Source organism: Candoia aspera, chromosome 6 (assembly GCF_035149785.1).
Source record: "Candoia aspera isolate rCanAsp1 chromosome 6, rCanAsp1.hap2, whole genome shotgun sequence".
In the NCBI taxonomy this organism is placed as follows: Eukaryota; Metazoa; Chordata; class Lepidosauria; order Squamata; family Boidae; genus Candoia; species Candoia aspera.
Window position 1 is genome coordinate 14,794,889 of NC_086158.1, and position 20,113 is coordinate 14,815,001.

Below are 20,113 nucleotides of genomic sequence, written 5' to 3' on the forward strand. Positions count from 1 at the left end.
CTTCCCAGGAAGAGATGCATGGTTGGGTTCTGGTGGTGGTCAACTCCTGTTTGAGGGAGGGGGTAGTTCTGCCGTCTCTTAAGAAGCTGGTGGTTCACCCCCCCCTCAAGGGGTCATCTGTAGACCCCACCATTCTGGACTATTTTTGTCCACTCTCCAACCTTTTTAGGGAAGGTTGTAGAGAAGGTGGTTGTGCTGCAGCTTCAGAGGACTCTGGAAGAAGCGGATTATCTGGACCCCTTTCAGTCAGGGTTCAGGCCTGGGCACGGGACTGAGACGGCATTGATCACGCTCTTGGATGACCTCTGGTGGGAGCAGGATGGGGGTGGTGCATCCATCCTTGCCCTTATTGACCTCTCAGCAGCTTTCAAAACCATTGATCATGGTACCCTTCTGGACTGGCTCCAGGAGTTGGGGGTAGGCGGCACAGTGTTGGGCTGGTTCTCCTCCTTCCTCTGGGGTCAGTTCCAGTCAGTGTTGATGGGTGGTGAGAGATCCAGTTAGTGGCACCCTCTTTGTTTGGTGCCACGTGGCTCAGTACTCTCTCCCCTCCTGTTTAACATTTACATGAAGCCACCGGATGAGGTCATTTGACAGCTTGGGGTGCGGTATCATCAGTATGCTTTGTATCTCCACCCCAGGCTACCTGAGTGATGTCGTGGAGGTTCTGTCTCAGTGCCTGGAGGCTCTGGGGCCTGGATGTGGCACAACAGGCTTCAGCTCAACCCAAGCAAGACTGAGTGGCTCTGGGTTTTTGGACCTCTTGGTTCTAGGGACCTTTCATCTTTGGTCCTGGATGGGATGGCACTGCCCCAGACAGACCTAGTATACAACCTGAGGGTCCTCCTGGACTCGCAGCTCCTGCTCAAAGAGCAGGTGGCAGCCATGGCTAGGAGGGCCTTTGCACAGCTTAGGGCTGTGTGCCAGTTATGCCTGCCCCTGGACCAGAGGGCCATGACACGGTCACTCATGCCCTCACGACCTCCATATTGGACTACTGCAATGCGCTTTACAAGGGGCTGCCCTCGAAGAGTATTCAGAAGCTTCAACTGGTGCAAAATGCAGTGGCGCGGGCAGTTACTGGTGCCAGTTACTTGGCACATGTGACACCACTGCTCCATGATCTGCACTGGCTTCCGGTGTGCTTCCAGGTGCAATTCAAGGTAGTGGTTGTCACTTTTAAAGCCCTTCATAGTTCAGGAACCAGTTTCTTATGGGGCTCTCTCCCCAGTTGTTTCTACCCATCCTACCCAATCTGGCAGGAAGGGTGTGCTCTGGGTAGTGTTGGCTAGGGAGTGTTGGCTGACGGGGCCTAGAAGGAGAGCCTTTTGTGCTGTGGCACACACCCTTTGGAACATCATTCCCCCCGAGATTAGATTAGCCCCATATTCTCCACAACATTCTTATTGCTAAAAGACTTGTTCTCCAAAATTGTGAAGATAAATATATGACCCCAATTACTCAGTGGGCCAAAGGCCTGCAGGGATTACTATAATAAAAAACGGTCATCCCTTATTGCAACCTTTGGGTAACACTCCATTTGTGTGTATATATACAGTATCTATATCTATAGACAGTATCTATATCTATAGCCAGTATCTATAGCCAGTATCTATGTCTACAGCCAGTATCTGTATCTATATCCAGTATGTATATGTGTGTACATACACACACACACAGCTTTTTTTCCTTTCCCATTTTTTCTGTCTGTTCTGTTTAATTAAATAAAGGATAAAAATTACATCTTTTCTTAATGTGCAGAACGTTCAAATTATGGGAATTGATCATTGCAATAAGTACAATGGATGATTTAACATAGTGATTTCACACATTCATTCTTTCTCTGTAGGGAGCCCTGATCTTAGTTAATTTAAATGGAAGGTTGACAGAACTCCAAAGAACCATTTTCTCTTACCTCCCAGCTCACAAGTACACTTGAATCTGAAAGGAAGGTAAGGCAAGGTGCTCTACACTGCCCTGGTGGCCCAGCAACTGTGGTGACTTTTGTAGCTTCAGAATAAGTTCCGTACTAAAAGAGAAATAGGAAATACATTGCATACAGTAGAGTGATTTAGGACATTACAGTATAATATGTTCTTCCCCAACTTGATGTTCTTCAGATGGACTATGAATTACAGTCTATCGATTAGGAAATCTGTAGGAATCTATGTATTATAAATAAATAAAATATACTGTATATTTAATCAATTCTGGGTTGGGAAAAATGCCCATTGCAGACCCCCTGCCCAAAAAAAGCCAGATAGAGTAGTGAATGTAGTCTATTTCCAAACATTTTCCTAACACACAATATTGTAATTCTACAATTTCAGACACACAAATCTCCCCTCTTGTACTTCTAGATCTAGTAACAGGGCTATGTTTCCATTAACCAAAGATGTTCCATTCCTTTCACAATGGATATCCCCCAAATTGAAGAGTTCCTGGAGAATTTGTTCCTCCACGGATAGGGTGCTTACCAGCATTTATGACAGCCCCCACGTGCAGGCAAATTAATCAGTTGCCTATTATGTAAGATTGGGAAGGCAAACATTTTTAGGAGAAGGGTTTGCAAGGAACAACTGCAAACATTATGTAGCTTTTATACACAACCTTGGAAACCAGCTTCCTTACCCCTCCATCATTCAAAGCCCTCACTCTGAACTGGTATGTTGTTCCAGGCAGAAGGTTGCTGACAGTACATTCCAGATCTGGACCATGATACACCTCCGAAACCACACCCTCAGGCCCAGTCATTTCTACACTGTATGCTGAGATATGACTGCTACTTTCTGATACAGGGGGAGCATCTGGAAAGAGATGTTGAGACAATTAATATAATTACAGTGAAGATGGTACTATTACTTTGCCAGACATCAAAAATAAGCTTCTCTTAACTACCTGCTTTCCTGTAGGAGTCTGCAAGATACCTAATCATAGTAAGTGAAGGGACTGTAATATTGGACACTTTCATAGATAAATTTTGAAGCAAAGAAATGGATTTCAAGTCCTCATAACTCACCCCACTGCAGTTGTACTTCTTTATGCTTTGGTTTCCCAAGCACTCTGGGTGGTTGACACTGGTCTGGAGCAATGCTTAGTGTACGAACAAGTAAACTTTCAGAACACTAGAAAAAGACAAAAATATATAAGATATAAACTTATTTAACTATTCACTTCAGCTATAGTCACATTACAAACTCGACCCATGGTTAATTTGACATTGCTTTGCCCAATTAATCCAATTTTCTGGGTTTCCCTGTATCCTAAGCGAGCAAAAGACAAATTTGCACCATTCACTATGCTAAAATGGGGTTGGATAGCTTGTAGTTCAGTATGTCATGTGAATATAGCCTCTACACAATTGCCTTCTACATGGAGTAAGACCCTTGACCTTGACATTGTAACACCAGGAGGCCAGCATCCATGTGTTCAGCCACATGTTTTGGCTGATTTGGAAAATGTTGAGTTTTTCTCTTCTCTTTCTCTTCTCAGCCTAGCTTGATATAAAGGAGGAAGCACAGAAAGGGTGGAAAAATAAAAATGCACATAAGAAATAAAATATGCTTCGGGAAATTCACAGTACTTCAGGAAGCCAAAGTGGCTGACTGTTCACCCAATCTTACTACCAAGTGTGTACCACATTTTTATTAAGAGAACATACAATGCATAGGTTTTGATATAGGTTTTCATCACCACCCAGAGTTGCTTCGTGTGAGATGGGTGGTGACGAAATTTGAACTGTAAATAAATAAATAAATAATAGGTCAGAAGTTAAGGCAGGACAAACTCAGTCTGAAATTTATTAGTGAACTTCAAGTGACAAATTACATCACAAGCCCAGTCTTGAATGTATAACAATGTTTTTAAGAGGAACCTTCTGTTATTAATACCGAATTACTACTAAAATAACCTTTATCTCTTTATATAGCCTTAATCATTTCTTCCTTATGATGGCCCATTACAGACCAAGCAGGGAGATACTCACTAAAGTTGCTCTGCAGTTAACAATGTAAGATAGTGGCAGTGGGACTGTCTGCACTGTCAACATTTGTAACACTGTCAACTCTTAGAATCATCCCAAACCAGGAAAATGTGTCTCAATCTCTCTAGCTAACAGTGGCCATGCTCAATTTGCCTTACGAAATACGGTGAAATATCTCAGTGGCAGAAGAGTTCTTCACCCCTCAAAATACCCTCCAGGTATGATGGGATTGCATTTCCCATTACTTCTACCTAACCAATGTGTTGAGAGTTGGAGTCCCAACACATGTCTGAGGTACTAGGAAAGTTGGGAAGACCAGCTTGCCTGCTTGCTTGCCTGCTCATTCATTTATTCATTCTTAGAAAATCAAAAATTCAGTTCCTGCCAATCAACAGACAACACTGAGTTACACAGATCGATGGCCATGTTACACACAAGCTGCTCCCAGGTTTGGCTTATGGTCACTCACTCACACTTTTGCAGCCTGTTGAGGCACTCAGATCTCATCAGCCCCTCTGCCTTTCTACCTGGGTTTTCCAGATAGGTGCAGCTTGAGCAGACAAGACACACAGCCCTGGTCAACAGCTGGGAAATAATTAGGGACACACACAAATAACTTCCAACTGAACACCCAGGCACAAGTTCTTTGGAATACATGGAGACCCAGTGAATTTAAAGTAACAGCAAACTTGACTGGTTGCAAGATATATTTGCTTTCTCACACGTGCGCACACACACATTCATCCACACTTACCCACATCCTTCCAACTAGGCTGCCAGGCACTAGCCAGAGGGACAGAAGCCACCATGTCTGGATCCAAAAACGACTCAAGGAGTGGGCAGGCTCTGGGACCCCTTTTATCCCCTAAAGTCCTTGCTTTGTTGATGGGATTGGGGTGGGGGTTTCCGTTTGCTCAGGCCCATTTGCTCAGGCCCAATTTCCTTTGTCACTCAGGTGACATTTCCATTTCCTTACAACTTGCTTCCTTGTCTACCCCCGACCCCGGGACCTTTTAAACAAGAGCTTTTGTCCTCTCTGCTTACGTGCCTGCTTCATCTTTAGGTTATGGCAGCTTCAGCGTAGTCTCACAGCCTGACACAGGATAGTGAAAGGTCCCCTGTGCAAGCACTGAGCAGCTAATTATTTTAATCCTGATGGAAGTTCAGATTCCAAGCCCATACAAGCCCATACAAGCACAAGACAATACCATTCTTGGTCTTCCAACCAAAATTTTCATTCAAAGCCCTTCAAAGGTTATCTCAAGTGTCTTTACAATGAGGTTAGCATCACTGCTAGATGATGGAAAATGGCAGGCCAAAGCAGAGACAGAACAAGAGGAGTGAAATGAATTTGAGGCTTCATTAAATATCTCAGTGAGATATTTAATGAAGCAAGGCAAGAACTGTGTAAGAGTACACAGTAAAGAGTACAAAGTAAAATCTCCTTCAAGTTGGACTCAATTCCTAGTAACTTGTGCACATATTTATGGGGCTTTCTTGGCCACAACCATTGCCTTCTTCCAGAATCGTTTTCAACTTCCCAGTTTACAGCTCTGAGATTATCTGACAGTCATCTGTTCAAGTATTAACCAGGTCTGACTTGGCTTAGCTTTTTGAGAACAACCAAGGTCAGCTGTACGCTGTGGCCTGTTGCAGCAAAAACTGCGTGAGACAAACTATTGAAATGAGCATGTAGATGAGAATTTGAGCATTTTTTTAAAAGGGCATTTATTTGATAAATTTATATGGCTGCCCATCTCGTATACATGTCTCTGGGTGGCTAAGAATTAAAACAGAATAAAAACAGAACCAATGATTAAAAACATAAATACGGGTGGTCCTTGGTTAAGGACAACTCATTCAGCAACTGTTCAAACTTATGACGGCACTGAACAAAGGGTACTTATGACTGGTCCTCGAAATTCCAGCCATCACAGTGCCTCTGTGGTCATGTGATCGCAATCCGGGCACTTGGCAACTGCCCTGCATTTCCAACCCATCGCAGCATCCCACGGTTACATGATTGTGATTTCCGACCTTCCCTGCTGGCTTCCCACAAGCAAAGTCAATGGGGAAGCTGGCAGGATGTCAGAAGTCACAGTCAAGTGAGGTTCTCACTTAACGATCCATGGTAATTCGCTTAATAATGGTAACTGGGAATTGTTGGAATTCCCACCGCTAAGCAACGCAGCCACATGACATTGTGCTTTATGATCGTGTCACTTAGTGATGGGAACACCAGTCCAATTACTGTCATTAAGCGAGGACTACCTGTAACATAACAAGCATAAATAGCAGTTGAAAATAATCGAATCCTTCACAATCTGTATAACCACTTGTGGTGTGATAATATGCAAATTACATTCAAAACCTTAAATAAAAATATACAAAGTGCATATCTGACATATTCCTGACTAAGAACATGTACTTAGCCAAAACACCACCACCACTAAACCAGTTCCAAAAAGGTTGGAAAATATGACAGGATGGAGAGAAAGCAAAAGGTACCTTTTGCTGTTCAGCTAGCTCTTACCTGACTGTGTCCACCAGTGCTAATACAGCATGCCCGGAGCTTGTACAAAGTGCCTGGTTTCAAGTATGCACACGTACATTCTGTAGCAGGCCCTCTATACGCAACTTCCCATTGATTTGCTGAAAGGTTAATTGGACTCACTCAGGCAAGTGATAAACAACTGTTAAGATCCTATTTAGATTTCATTAAGTCCCTGGCTTTGCAGTGATTTATGGCAATCGCCTCTTTATGGGAAGAAATGGCCTATGGTCCTTTCAGTCAGGTCCTTTCTATCAGTCAGGTCCTTTCATCAGTTGAAAGCTGGATTAGAGAGGTAGGGCTTTGCTTGATGGTTTGCTAGATTCATATTGGCTAAAAAAGGCACCGTTCTGGTTTTGGTGAGACCAAATTTCCAGTTAATTATGAAAGTTGACAAAAAATTTTAAAAAATACAAAGAAAAAGCTTTAGCTGAATAAAAATGCATTGTATTTTGAAAATAACTCCTTATCATTGGCAATAATAGTTACTATTTTGCAAAGCAAAGTTAGATGCCAACCTAAATAAACAAAACTTTTCAAACAAGTATATGGCAATTTTTTAAAAAACAAGGCTAGATTTGCCTGGAATCCTATTAGTACTATATGATTCAATCTGCAACTACAATTAAATATTACAGCTCAGAAAGTAATATTAACTTTTAAAAATTTGTTTATGACAGAGGCTACTGATTTCCATTTTTATTTAATGATAAATGAATCCAGAATCAAAAGCCTTGGGGACAGTGAAGAATCATTACAATCAAATAAATTCAGCTAAGAAATTTCCAGCTACTTGATGCAAACATTTTTGAGAGTAGAGGCACTTTTCTTACCTGATCATATGCAGTTATGTTTTCTTATGAACATGCATAATTATAAGTAACCAGACTATGAATCAAATTTACCTTCAGAGCTTCCTTCTGAAACTTCTAACAGATAATTTAGGATTTCTGAACCGCCATTGTCCTGAGGAGGCTCTGTTAGAAAAAAAAAAGATTGGAGAAGAAATAATAAGCCAGTTACAAAAATGGGGAACCATTCTTTTCAGGGGTGATTAGATGCAGAATCTATCTTTTAGTCAGCAAAAGATTACTGCCAATATGGTTGTTAGTCTGTGTCCCTGCTTGACGAGTGTTAGGGCTGCTAAAAGTTTGTAAATATAAGAGCTCCAACTCTGTAGCTTTCTCAGCAGACCAAAAACATAGTAGGCCTTTCCTCTTTCCTCTGCTTCTCTGGTTTTATTTCCCTCTGATTTGCCAAATGAAATCCACAGGAAGTGGATGTCAGTCTTTTTAAAATGAATACATCTGCATTTGCTTAAATGAATAAATTCTTACTTGCTGGCCCAGATAACAAAATTTCTTTCTTTTAAATGTTCCTTGTCACTTGCTTATTTTGCCATGACTTGCTGAATTCTATTTCTGGAGCAACACCCTTTTGTTATGTTGTTTCATCACTGCTTATGGTACATTCAGAAGTATCAACAGCTGGGTGATGCAAGTGAACCATTTTCTTTTCAGCATCAGTTCAGAGAGCCAGGCCCCGAAGTTGATTCTGTGCAGTCACACACTACATGTATGGTTGGCAAGGGTGCATTACATTACAACAAAATGGCACCAGCCACCTCCACAGCAATGTCATGCATGTTAAATCAGTTCTTCTTGTGCTTTTAAAATACAGAGGAGTACTCTTACCCCATTTCATACTGAAGCCATGAGATGTTACCGGCCCTTTAACAATGGGTCTTGAGGGAGGCCCTGGCCTGTCTGGGCTTGTTGTACAGACCATGACATCACTAGGACTACTTTTCCCTTCTATGTTGGAGACAATCAGCTGGAATCAAAAAATCGATTTTTTGTGAGTCTGTCTGCAAATTCTGTTGCACAGTACCTTTATCTGCCAAAGTGCTCTGCAAATGTCTACCCAATAGCATTATACAATACATCTATCTACTGTGTTATGTTGTACAAACTGTATTTGCCAGATTGCATCTGAAATAATCCACAACTGAATCACTTGAGAACTAAAAAAAATGCTTAGGTAAAAACATAGCTATGGAATGGATTTTGCAACAAGAAGCAAACGATAACCTGGATACATGTGTCCTATTCAGCCAGATGAAGAGTCTAAAAGGGCTACCTTCACTCATTTGTTTGATATACAGCAAATGGAGTCTGTTTTGAATGATTTGTAACTCCTACCAGTCTTACATATATGAAATTATGTTAAGTATGTATATTTGTATTTAATGCTAAAGTCAGATAGTTTTGCTTTGAAAACTAAAAGCAGTATGAGAGAGGCATAACTTTGTTAAACTTTTTTTTTCTTATTGTCATCTTCAATGAAACAAAAAAATACACATGCACTATGAAAAATACTGCTTCATAATTTGTACAATACACCATAATTCAAGCACCTCCTAGATATTTCTGGTTTAGAAACATTTCAGATGCAGCTGACCATTTATTCAATAGTTTGTAACAATGTATTATGTCCTTGCTGTCAATTGATTCTAACTTCTGTCTTATTTTCATTATTAGTTGCCAGAATCATTTTGATATAGATAAACAGTCACTATAATTGGAGTCTTTTAGTTTTGAAACCATAAACTTCTTACATATTATTCTTCCTTATACACTACATCACTGCATTTTCTCTAGATATAATATTAATTGCAATTTTTTCCATGGACTTTAGCATTATAATGGTTCTATACTTTACTATTAATTTTACTATTCTATTATTTTAAATAATCATTTAATTGCCTTGTTGAAATTGCCTAAGGCCTTACTATATCAATTTTTATGCCAAAAATTCTTAATACAATTTTACTTGTATTGTTATATGATTTTATAGCTTGTTTTATTCTTGTCAATTTCCATGCTGTATAAGTCACATCAATAGTAAGCGAGTTAAATGTGACTTTTTTCAAAGATTTATTCTGCTGGTCAATGACAGAAATAAAATGACTGACTGATTACAAACACATAAATGGAAGTAAACAATAAAGAGATTTACCTAAATAAATTTCTTTCCAACCTAATATACCCACAATATTTGTTCCAATAAACTATTCATAGATACAGTATATGTCTGCTGAAATGATGAACCAAGCTGAAGCAATATAAAGGTTGCCAAATTCCCTCACCAAGATTGAAAATTAAGACATGGCCCTCAGTTCAGTTCAGCTCTGTTGTTTGAAACTGCATCCCACCTGACAAGTCATCAGCATGGTATGTATTTTCCATTCCAAGCATATTTCTGGACTTTAATATTTCTTCCTAAAGCAATTATATAAAACCTGACCTTGAAAGGCACTAATTGAGTTCTTATACACGATCTATTTATTTGATTGTGGAAAAATGGGAATATATTTCAGAGTAATTTAAGAATTTTTGCAAGTACAAATTCAGCACTTCAGGAAAAAAAAATCAGGATGCCACCTTGTGGCATCTTATTAAAATTGCATATAAAATTTAAACTGAACATTGAAAACATGTGGTATGAGATGTAACAGCAGTGTTATTGTCAAACAAACTGAAAAAATGAGCAAAAGTGCCCTTGATTAATACATTTTTATCTTCTTGTGCCTTTTGTGTCAACAACTCAACTGTTGCTGAGTTAGATGAAGTAATACTTGCAAGGACTTTGTTCTCTAGCTTTTGTTTAAGACAGCTGAAATTCTATCATTAACTAACAAATGCAAACCACAATATTTACACCATTTTTGTTAGATTTTGAAAATCTGATACCAAAATGCCACGCCCTCCCCAATATGTTTGTTTATGACGCAATTAAAAATTCTCTCAAGAGAAACAGGACATGTTTTTTCAATAAATTATTATTAAGATTTTTGAAGGCTGGACATGTTTCTAGCTCAAACCATTTCAGATGTGGACTGCTCCACTCAAGCTTCAAGCCATTGTTTCACCTTTGCAGTGAACAGTCTTCATCATTTGCAGAATGTTTTTAAAACACACCCTGAATGGTCAGAGTAGGCTGTTTTGAATGTGAAACGGGGCAGTTCAGATTTGAAGCAGTTCAAAGTCAAAACATCTGCACGCCTCTATGCAGATGTTTTCTTTTACCAATAACATCTTTCCAGTAATAAATGTGTATGATATGGTAGTGTAAGCTCTTGAGCTAGACAGGACAATGAAAGAGAAAGAGAAAGAGAAAGACTTACTCTGAATTTGTATTGTGTGCTTCTTTTAAGATTCTTCACAGTACAGGTTTGGTCTTCTCCAGTGTACTTTGGATGAAATGCATTACCCTAAGGGGCAAATTAGGTTACCAGTTTAGAGTAACAGCAAGCAAAAACAAAATAAGGAATCTCACCCATGGTATTATGCACCAAGCAATAATATACCACTCCCACTTAGGCATGAAAAGTTTGTTCTTCTATTGTGGAATTTGCCATTATTTCCAAATTAAAGTTCTCTCCCTCTGAATTTTGCAGAGAATGTTGCTATGTTCTGGATTACTTGTCTTTGGCCTCAGAACTTAGCCTACATGACTTTAGTTATGGGCCAAGAACTTTAGTCATCTGTTGCCAAATCATAGTGTGGTACTTTACTGTATTTTTTTTAAAAGAGGAAATATCCTGAATGATTGAAATTTTAAGGTTGAGAACTCTAAATGAAAGCCTGACAATTACCGTATACTATTCTTACCTAGAAGCATCTGGGCTGCTTTTGCCCTAAATCACTACCATTCAATAAACAAAAATTGAATTTAAATCCCCATTGCATTCCTGCTGTCACAACAACAGTATTCAAGGGCCCTTATATGCTTTTACTTTGGTAAATACAGTGGCTCCCTCTTGTGTCAAAAAGAAAAACTGCAAACCTGTCATATTCTGCTGCTCATGTTGAAGAATGTTCTTTTAATAACACCCCACCTGTCCACCAAGTATGTGCTGATAAAAATCGGGAGCTTTGCCAAAGCAATAAAGCAAGGTGGAACATTTTAGGGAGGGAGCAAAATAATAGCTATGGAATATTCTGTATTTATGGATCAACAGCCTGAGCTGTTGTGCTAGCATGTACGGAGATGACACTGAATTATGGCACTGCTCCCCAGTGCAGGAATAAATGTTGGGGCAAAATGCCAGCAATGTATATAAAACCAAGTCCTTGGAGGGTGCAGCAGCTTCCCTTTGTGTGCAATCGGAAAAGCTGCCAAGAAAAGATGCCTCATAGGAGCTGCCTTGAAATGGACAGATCAGGCACTCTTTATACACTCCATCAGATATTTAAAATGCCTTTCAGATATTTAAGAACTTCTATGACTCACTTATTGCAATAAGCTGTTAGGATGGGACTGCAGTCCAAGGGAAAAACCAGAAGGACCCCCTGGCTTTCTCAAAGGGAGCTAAGGAGATGACATTACATTCTCTTGGGTGTATCTGTGTTATACAGGGACATTGTGCAAACTCAGTAAGAACAAAGAGCATTGGAGGCCCACACAAGAAAATATTGGGAAATTTAAAATCTCTGTTGGCACACTGCAAGGTCTGGTGGAAACTGAGGCCAGCTGAGAGTGTTTAGAAAAGTGTGGAATCCTGGTGTTCTCTGAGCTTGGTTGTTTGCTTGCAGACATTTCATTGCCTAGCCAGAGAGCACCAAGGACTCCACAGTTCAACCCTGAGCTACAGATATTAGCTGTCTGTAAACTGCTCAGAGTCGTTATAATATGAGTTGGGGAGTAAAGAAATATGACAAATAAATAGATAGATAAATAAACTCTTCTATTGGTTTAGAAAAGTTTTCTATTGGCTAAGATGCATTTATGGAGTTAGGGCATGGGACAGAATTATTCTGGCCTCACCCTAATGTTACATTTCTATGATGGCAAAGCAAAAGGTGGGGTATTGTAAAAGTTTCATAGAAAGGCTGGACCCTTGCATTTAAGTCTGGCACATTTGATGGCTAGAGCTTAGACTCCGATATTGGGTATTCTGGTTCGCAGAGAACTTTATTAAGGTAAATCTCTGCTTGCAACAGATTTTCAAAGGTTTCCTAAAATAGCTATACAAATGTCACGAAATGTCCTTAGTGATATTGGGACGTGTCTTTCCAGTTAAATCTCTACCAGTCAGAAAGGGAATTCTGTTTGGACCTCAACCTCATGTATATTTGAACCAAAGAAACCACAGGGGAGTTTATCTAGATGGGTATTACACTGGCTTCTACAACAAATATTGTAGTGTGGAAAACTTTCTCTTTAGATTCCAGCTAGTCAGACTTCCTTCAAAAACTCCCCCCCCCACACCATTCCATTTTCCCCATCTTATTTCTCCCTATCCATAGCCAGGTGCTATTTCGTGGCTTCTGAGTATGCTCATTCATCAGTGGACTGTTTGAGTCCCCAACTTCAAAGTTTTCCAAAAGCTTTTTATTTTGCACTTTTGCAAAGCTTGAGGTTCCCTCACACCTGTTGAGGGATGGGTGTGGATGGGCCTACTGGGCTATACAATGTTGATAGGGAGCGAGAGATCTGGCCCACGGCCCCTCCTTTGTGGGGTGCCGCAGGGTTCGGTACTCTCTCCGCTCCTTTTTAACATCTACATGAAACCACTGGGTGAGATCATCCGTCACTACGGGGTGAGGTATCATCAATTTGCAGATGATACCCAATTATACATCTCTATCCCGGGTGAAGTAAGTGATGCTGTGGCCACCCTTTCCAAGTGCCTGGGGGCTGTGGGGGCCTGGATGGGGGACAACAGGTTGCGGCTGAACCCGGGGAAGACGGAGTGGCTGTGGATTAATGGCTCCTCGATTTCTTGGAAATTGTCATATTTATTTCTGGATGGGGTTGCACTGCCCCAGACAGACCCGGTGTGTAACTTGGGGGTCCTCCAGGACTCACGGCTCCTGCTCGAAGAGCAGGTGGCAGCCATGGCTAGGAGGGCCTTTGTGCAACTTCGTGTTGTGCGCCAGTTACGCCCCTTCCTGGAGCAAGAGGCCCTTCGAACGGTCACTCATACCCTGGTTATCTCCCATATAGACTACTGCAATGCGCTCTACATGGGGCTACCCTTGAAGAGTATCCGGAAGCTACAGCTGGTGCAAAATGCAGCTGTGCGGGCGATCTTGGGTTTCCCAAGATCAGCACACGTCACTCCTTTGCTCTGCGAGCTGCATTGGTTGCCAGTATGCTTCCGGGTCCAATTTGAGGTGTTGGTTATCACCTTTAAAGCCCTACGTGGCACGAGTCCAGGTTACCGAAGAGACCATCTCCTCTCCATCACATCAACCCGTCCCCCCGGTCGTGCAGAGAGGGCATGCTACGGACCCCGTCTGCAAGAGAATTCCATCTGGTGGGGTCCAGGAGGCAGGCCTTCTCTGCAATAGCCCCTGCCCTTTGGAATATCCTTCTCCTGGAGGTGAGATTGGCTCCCTCCCTCCTGGAATTTAGGAAACAGCTAAAGACCTGGTTCTGTAATTATGCCTGGGGTGGGAGAGAGAGTAGCCATTCTTGGGGATGGTTACTTTCTTAGAAGGACCCAGCTCTGCCTGCAAATCATAAAGAACTTTCAGCCATCGAGCTTTTCATGATATTTATTGTATTATGTATTATAGTGCTTTATAGTTTTATATTTTTATTTATGTTTTATTGTAAACCGCCCAGAGTCCCTTTTGGGAGATGGATGGTGTTAAATTTGATTAATAAATAAATAAATAAATACAAGAAATCTACAGTTGGTGAATGAGAGTGCAATTAACATTAGGAAGATATCAATGAACAATCTTGTGCCTTGAATTTATAAGCAGCCTATCCCTCTCCAAAGAAATGACTGACCAATTTGTACTGGAGATGTTAGCACTGCACTCCTTTATCCCAACATGGGAATATAGAAATGGTGGGAGACCTTTTGCTAACAACCTAAAAAAACTAGGTTTAGCCTCTCCAAAGATGGAAACAAGAGAAAGTGAAATAAACTTCCAATCCAATGTCTCCTTTCTAAGGGACAAAAACGGGAGAAGAGCTGGGTGAACTCTTTATAATCAATGCCACCAGATTATTTGGCCACCAGATTATTTGGGATTGCATCTGTTATTTCAAAACTTACGTTATCTTCTTCCTGAATCTCCAAGGTGTATGTAATCACTTCTTCGGGTGTGCAACCTTCTGCTTTATTCCATTGCAGTGTGATCCACGTTACTCCAGCACGGACAAGCCTTGGTGCTGAAGGGATCTGAGGGATATTTCCTGAAGTATAGCATACAACTTCTTGGCTAAAGCCACTGTGGAGCCAGGGGGGGTGGTGGGGTGGGGAAGAGAGAAAGGATAGTTTTTAGTAAAAGTTTGGAATTACACACTGTGGAATGCAGTGGTTCTATTTTCTTAATTGCCTTTTTTTTGTTTACTAGACACGTGTTACGTATATTCTAAATTTTAAGTAAAAAAGGAAGAACTTGGTTGTGTTTCAAAATGGAAGCTTCTCCACAGTTAGGCTGAGCTGACACTGTTGATTCTCAGCTATACTTAACAGATTAAAGACAACATGGACAAGTTCTAGAATCCTTCAATTCAGCATGGGATGATTTTACTTTGTATCCTAGAGGTCACAGATCCAAAACATAGACATTTTCCAATTTCTTGATCATTAGTGATTTCTAGATGAATGTCCTGAATCATATTAGATACAAGATCTGGATATTTTTGACCGCCTTTCTATCTGTCTTGCTTAAATGCCTTCCTGGAAGCCGAACTGGGTTCTGTTCCTCTTTATAATCTTTGTTTATGCCTATTTGATGCTCCTCCATATTAGGCTTCAAAGTGTATTCATTTGCAGTTCTGTTCTAAGCAAGCTAGTCCAAAGTCTCTCTGAAATGGAAAATCCCTCCCCTGACACAAAACTGAACGGCATCTGGTTGGCCTCTGTGAGAAACAGGATGCTGGAATAAATTAACCTTTTGTCTTCTCCAGCAAAGCTTTTCTTTCTTAACTGAGTTTGGCTTTTAGAAACAGCCTGACTGATGGCAGGGCCATGATATCAATCAGGCATAAGGACTTACCTTATGCCTATTTCGTTCTGAGCTGCTAATCGGAATGTATAACCCACAGCAGGACACAGCTTTGTCACCTTGTAATGTTTTTGGCTCCCAAAATAACATTCTCTGAAAACATTACTCCTTTTCCCCTGAAAGACGAAGGTGTGAAATATATACCAATTATAAAGCATATTTTTTTAGTTGCCTCTTTTGGAAGCAAAGTGCATTTTCTTCTGGCTGGACTTAAAAAGTTCATGACTTACTCATCTTCAAAGTAAGATGCACACTTCCTGGACATTTCCACTCAGCTAATAATCTTGCCTTTCTAACCACAACAAATGGATTTTCACTGCTACTCTCCAGGAGTGAGACAGGTGAGGATGATGGAGAACAAAATGGTCCATCCAGCTGCCCAATGGGGTCATGGAAAAATTACCACAAGGGAAAAGAACCAATCACTGTGAGGGGGTGTGGCCAAGCCATTCCCCCAATTGTCCCTAAAGAATGGGGGAGGCACAATGGCATCTTGGCTTCAAAAGGAAAGTGAAAAAAATCCCAGGAACCAGGATCAATGAAAAATCCCACCAACGGGAAACTGCAACTCAAGAGGAAATGCTGCAAAACTGTCTTTCCTCTGAAGCATAAGCAGATGTGATAGCCTCATTGACTCAGCTTTGGCCAGATCTGGACCTAAAATGGCCTTTGGGTGACACCTATTATGAAAGCCCAAAATTGTAAAAAGCATTATGTTAGAGAATGTAGGACACCATTAGAATTACAGTGGTGAGAGTCCATTCCCCAGGCACAAACTCACTGGATGTTACTGTTACCTCAACTGATGAACATGCATGTGGGAACTAGGGTCACTGAAGGATAAGAATCTTGGGGGGGGGGGGGGAAGGGAAACCAGACATTGTTTTGGTATTCCTTTACTCCATTTTTCTATTCTCTCTCTCTCAGTATTTTTGCAATTAGTTCTTCTAGGAAACATTAAAGAAATACTTGTGGTCAGATTTTATTCGCCTAATGGTTTTGTCCCAGATTGCAAGATTTTCAGCAACCACAAAACAATAGGGCTTAAAGGGAAATGTTTTTCCTGCAATAAATCTCTTATGACCTCTTGCTCTTGACAAATAGGAGGACTACTGTCACATTCAAGAGACCTAGAACACATTCCAACAACAGGCTAGCATGTGATATGCAAAAGCAACTTTAGAAATATAACTTTTGGATGCTGCTGTTCAGATTGTTCAGATTCTAAGATTATCCTTCACATACGCCTAGAAATTTGCTACCAAATTTGACATTTCATATTTCCCCAGCTAAATTCAAGTTGGTGTTATTTCAATTGTTTCACAAGGTATCATATTTCATATTCCTCTGGCAATGATGTCAGAGGCTGGCTGACATTTCTAATTAAAGTAGGCATTAATTGCTTGGAAACCTTTGCGTTCTCAAGTTAGCTGCAGTTTTAGGCAAGAACCTAAGGCAAGAGGTCCATATGGCTTACTGACTTCTTTGAATCCCAGGCTATTTCTCAAATTCTTCTTTCCAATTTCACGTCACATATAAATAGAATGCTTTTACAGGGGGGTCACCTCCTCTTTTCTACAGAGGGGAAGTAACACTAATGCTAATTTACAAAGCTCAGGCAAATCCTCTCTCCTGTGTTCCTAAACTTCACAATACTTATTATTGTCTTAAGGTCAGCAGCCCTGGAACAAGCCTGTTTACTATATGAAAATGTATCAGTTGTGCTCTGACACTGCTGGAGAAGAGCAGAGCTGGGGGGCTTATATAAATGAAAGCATCCACTTATGAAATGGAGTAATTGATTCACCTGCCTCTTACATTTACACACACAAACTTTACCTGGATATATTTCCTGTGCAAGATTACCTGTAATTGTGTGCCCAAGATATATCGACCGCCCGTATAGCGACTGCCCAGAGTCATCACTATATGAGATGGGCTGTCATGAGTAAGGATGGCGAGCAGGGGGCTCCCATCCAGGCTGTAAAGCGCATGCATAGTACTGAGGAATTAAGCAGCCATTCAGAGAGACACAGATCAGGCCCGCCTTAGCCTTTGGGGTTTATCTGTCTGGGTTTTTCCCACGCTTCTTCAGTTTGTTAGGATTCTGTTTATGTAGCAGTAATAAACACTAGAGAACTACTCCTCGTCTCAGCGTGTGTCTCACTGTTAGGACATGGGCAGTGAAGAAATTTGATAAACAAATAAATAAATATCTGGAATTTGGAAAGAGCTGAGTGGAAATGTGAGTGGAAAGGTGGTGGGTTGCAAAAACATTTAAGCACACCCATTGACTCACAATCAGAGCTATTTCTCCATCTAAACTATCAGAGAGAAAGGAGGGAGAAAGAGCGGAGAAAGCATGGGGGAAAGGATTTGTAATCTGGATGCAAGATAAAATTAACTGCAATTAATAAATTAAAAACTTTCCTTCCTCCCCAAACTATTTTTTTCTTTCAACAAAAATGTCATCAGAAATTTCTCATATTTATCTTTAAAATTCTGGTATACTCTTGTAGATGATGGATCAGGCGCCTGGTTTTTCTTGTTTTTCTTTTTCTTTTACTGTTTTTATTGTTTGTGATTTTGTCATTGTTGCAGCTGCCAGAGTTGTGTTCCACAGGATAGGCAGCCATATAAATCAAATCAAATCAAATCAAATCAAATCAAATCAAATCAAATCAATCAATCAATCGATCAATCAATCAATCAATCAATCAATCAATCCTTTTCCTCCCTTCCTTTCCACACAAAAGAAATATTCATTTCTTCTTTGTGGAGTCAGACCAGCTCCTTTCCAAAAGGATGAGAAACTAGGTTCACTTATCTATTAGATTTTTATTTTGTTTTTCCTAATTATGACAGTTCCTTTAGATCTAAATTTAGAAAATTTAGTTAATGCTTTCTGAACGAGCCATTACATTAAGTCAACATTAAAGAAATTACATCTGGGTTTGGACATAACAAGAAATGAAAGTAAACTGCCTTTTGCTCACTGAAATGAGGCGTACACCAACTGCAAACAGGCTGTCCTATCTTGGCTTATTAAACTAGGATGAAATCTAAGTATCAATGAAATCATTGACCACCATGCAGTGAACTTGGCTTCCCTGCCTTTAATAATTATCTAATATGCAAAGATTTAATTTAGGACGCTTCTTCTATTATATTTATTTGAACCCAAATAGCTGATGGTCTTCCTACAAAGTATTAAGGAAGTGAGGTGAAATGTATATTCCATACTTGAAATTTAGATTCTGGAATGAGAATTTCTAAACAAACTGTAATTTAGAGGCATTTGACTTCCACAGAAATGTAGTACGTATGAGACTGTTTTTGAAAAACTGATTTACAGAAGTCAGTTATCTGTTTTATAACAAGGCAAAGGGGCTGAAAAGAAAGGACTTCCCTCCCCCAAATTAATAATATTACTTGAATTCAGTAAACTACAATACAATGTTCCCCAGATAATGGCTTGGAATTATGGTTGTTAAGACTCTTGAAAGAGACAAATTTGGGAGGGCAGTATTCATAAAAATATTCAGAATATTCAGAAATGCTCATGACTTTCAAATAATGAATAAACAAACCAATGGGACAATCTCATTCCCCTAATTTGGAAAGTATGTAGAAGTTATTTAAGGTAAACCAGAAAGCTTTTTTAAAAAGTAAATAATTAGCACTTACCTCATCCCACTCTAAAAGGTAGCTGGTGATTCTTGAACCATTGTCAGCTGGGGCCTATGTAAATAAACATAGCAGAAGGTTGGAGAAGGTCAGGGAATGAATGTTACCCCCCCCCCCAAAAGAGACAATCAGAAAATTCCACAACAGGAAGCTTAGATAGATGGCAGTACCAGGAAAGGGAAAACAGGCTCATTATGAGTCTCACTGACATCTTCATGGCTGGCAGTATGCTCTTTTTTAAAATCATGCGTGTAAGAATTTCTGCCTCCTATGAAATGAGTTTATAGCCTGTGTCTTCAGTCACAGCAGTTACATGCTGGATGCTAAAGTACAAGGTGAGAGAATAGGACAACAAATTTTAAAGGAGCTGGTGTGGCGTGGTCATTAACACGGAAGTTTATTTGGAAAAGAGACCTTAATCTACATCACCCTGAGCACCTGTAGGAAAGGTGGGATATAAATTTCACAAATGAATAAACTAACTTGTACAAGTTGAACAAATTTTGTCCATATCACTCCCTTTATTTGAAGATGTACTGTATGTTTTTATGGTTAATATTAGCCCAAAAATGGGAAACGCAACATGGTTTTTCTAAACAAAAAAGGTGGTATTGTATAGAGATTATCTCAGTATTTTGAGAATCGGCTGTTAAGATCACTCAAGGTTAAGGCTGACAACAGCCCTTTAAAAAGATTCCAAAAAAGTTGTATGAAATAATTTAGCCAGATCCTAACTAAAAGAGGCTGAAAATTCCCTTAAGACTTGAAAGCAAGGTATAAGGGAATAACAAATGTTTGTTGGAAATGTTCTCTTGGTGAAGGAACTTTTTATCATCTTTGGTGGACTTGTGAAAAGGC

General features: G+C 40.1%; 1 protein-coding gene across 1 annotated transcript in view; it reads right to left on the minus strand.

The window, feature by feature from the left end:
* Positions 1 to 20,113, minus strand: part of FNDC3B (fibronectin type III domain containing 3B) — a 273,381-nt gene that overhangs the window by 50,233 nt on the left and 203,035 nt on the right. Inside the window, exons 11-20 of the mRNA XM_063306442.1 lie at positions 19,256 to 19,309; positions 15,560 to 15,684; positions 14,611 to 14,785; positions 10,720 to 10,806; positions 8,228 to 8,366; positions 7,439 to 7,510; positions 6,516 to 6,634; positions 3,020 to 3,125; positions 2,632 to 2,807; positions 1,916 to 2,029 (exon numbers count right to left, since the gene is read on the minus strand). Coding sequence (XP_063162512.1) covers positions 1,916 to 2,029; positions 2,632 to 2,807; positions 3,020 to 3,125; positions 6,516 to 6,634; positions 7,439 to 7,510; positions 8,228 to 8,366; positions 10,720 to 10,806; positions 14,611 to 14,785; positions 15,560 to 15,684; positions 19,256 to 19,309 — 1,167 coding nt within the window. The remainder of the gene's footprint in view (positions 1 to 1,915; positions 2,030 to 2,631; positions 2,808 to 3,019; positions 3,126 to 6,515; positions 6,635 to 7,438; positions 7,511 to 8,227; positions 8,367 to 10,719; positions 10,807 to 14,610; positions 14,786 to 15,559; positions 15,685 to 19,255; positions 19,310 to 20,113) is intronic.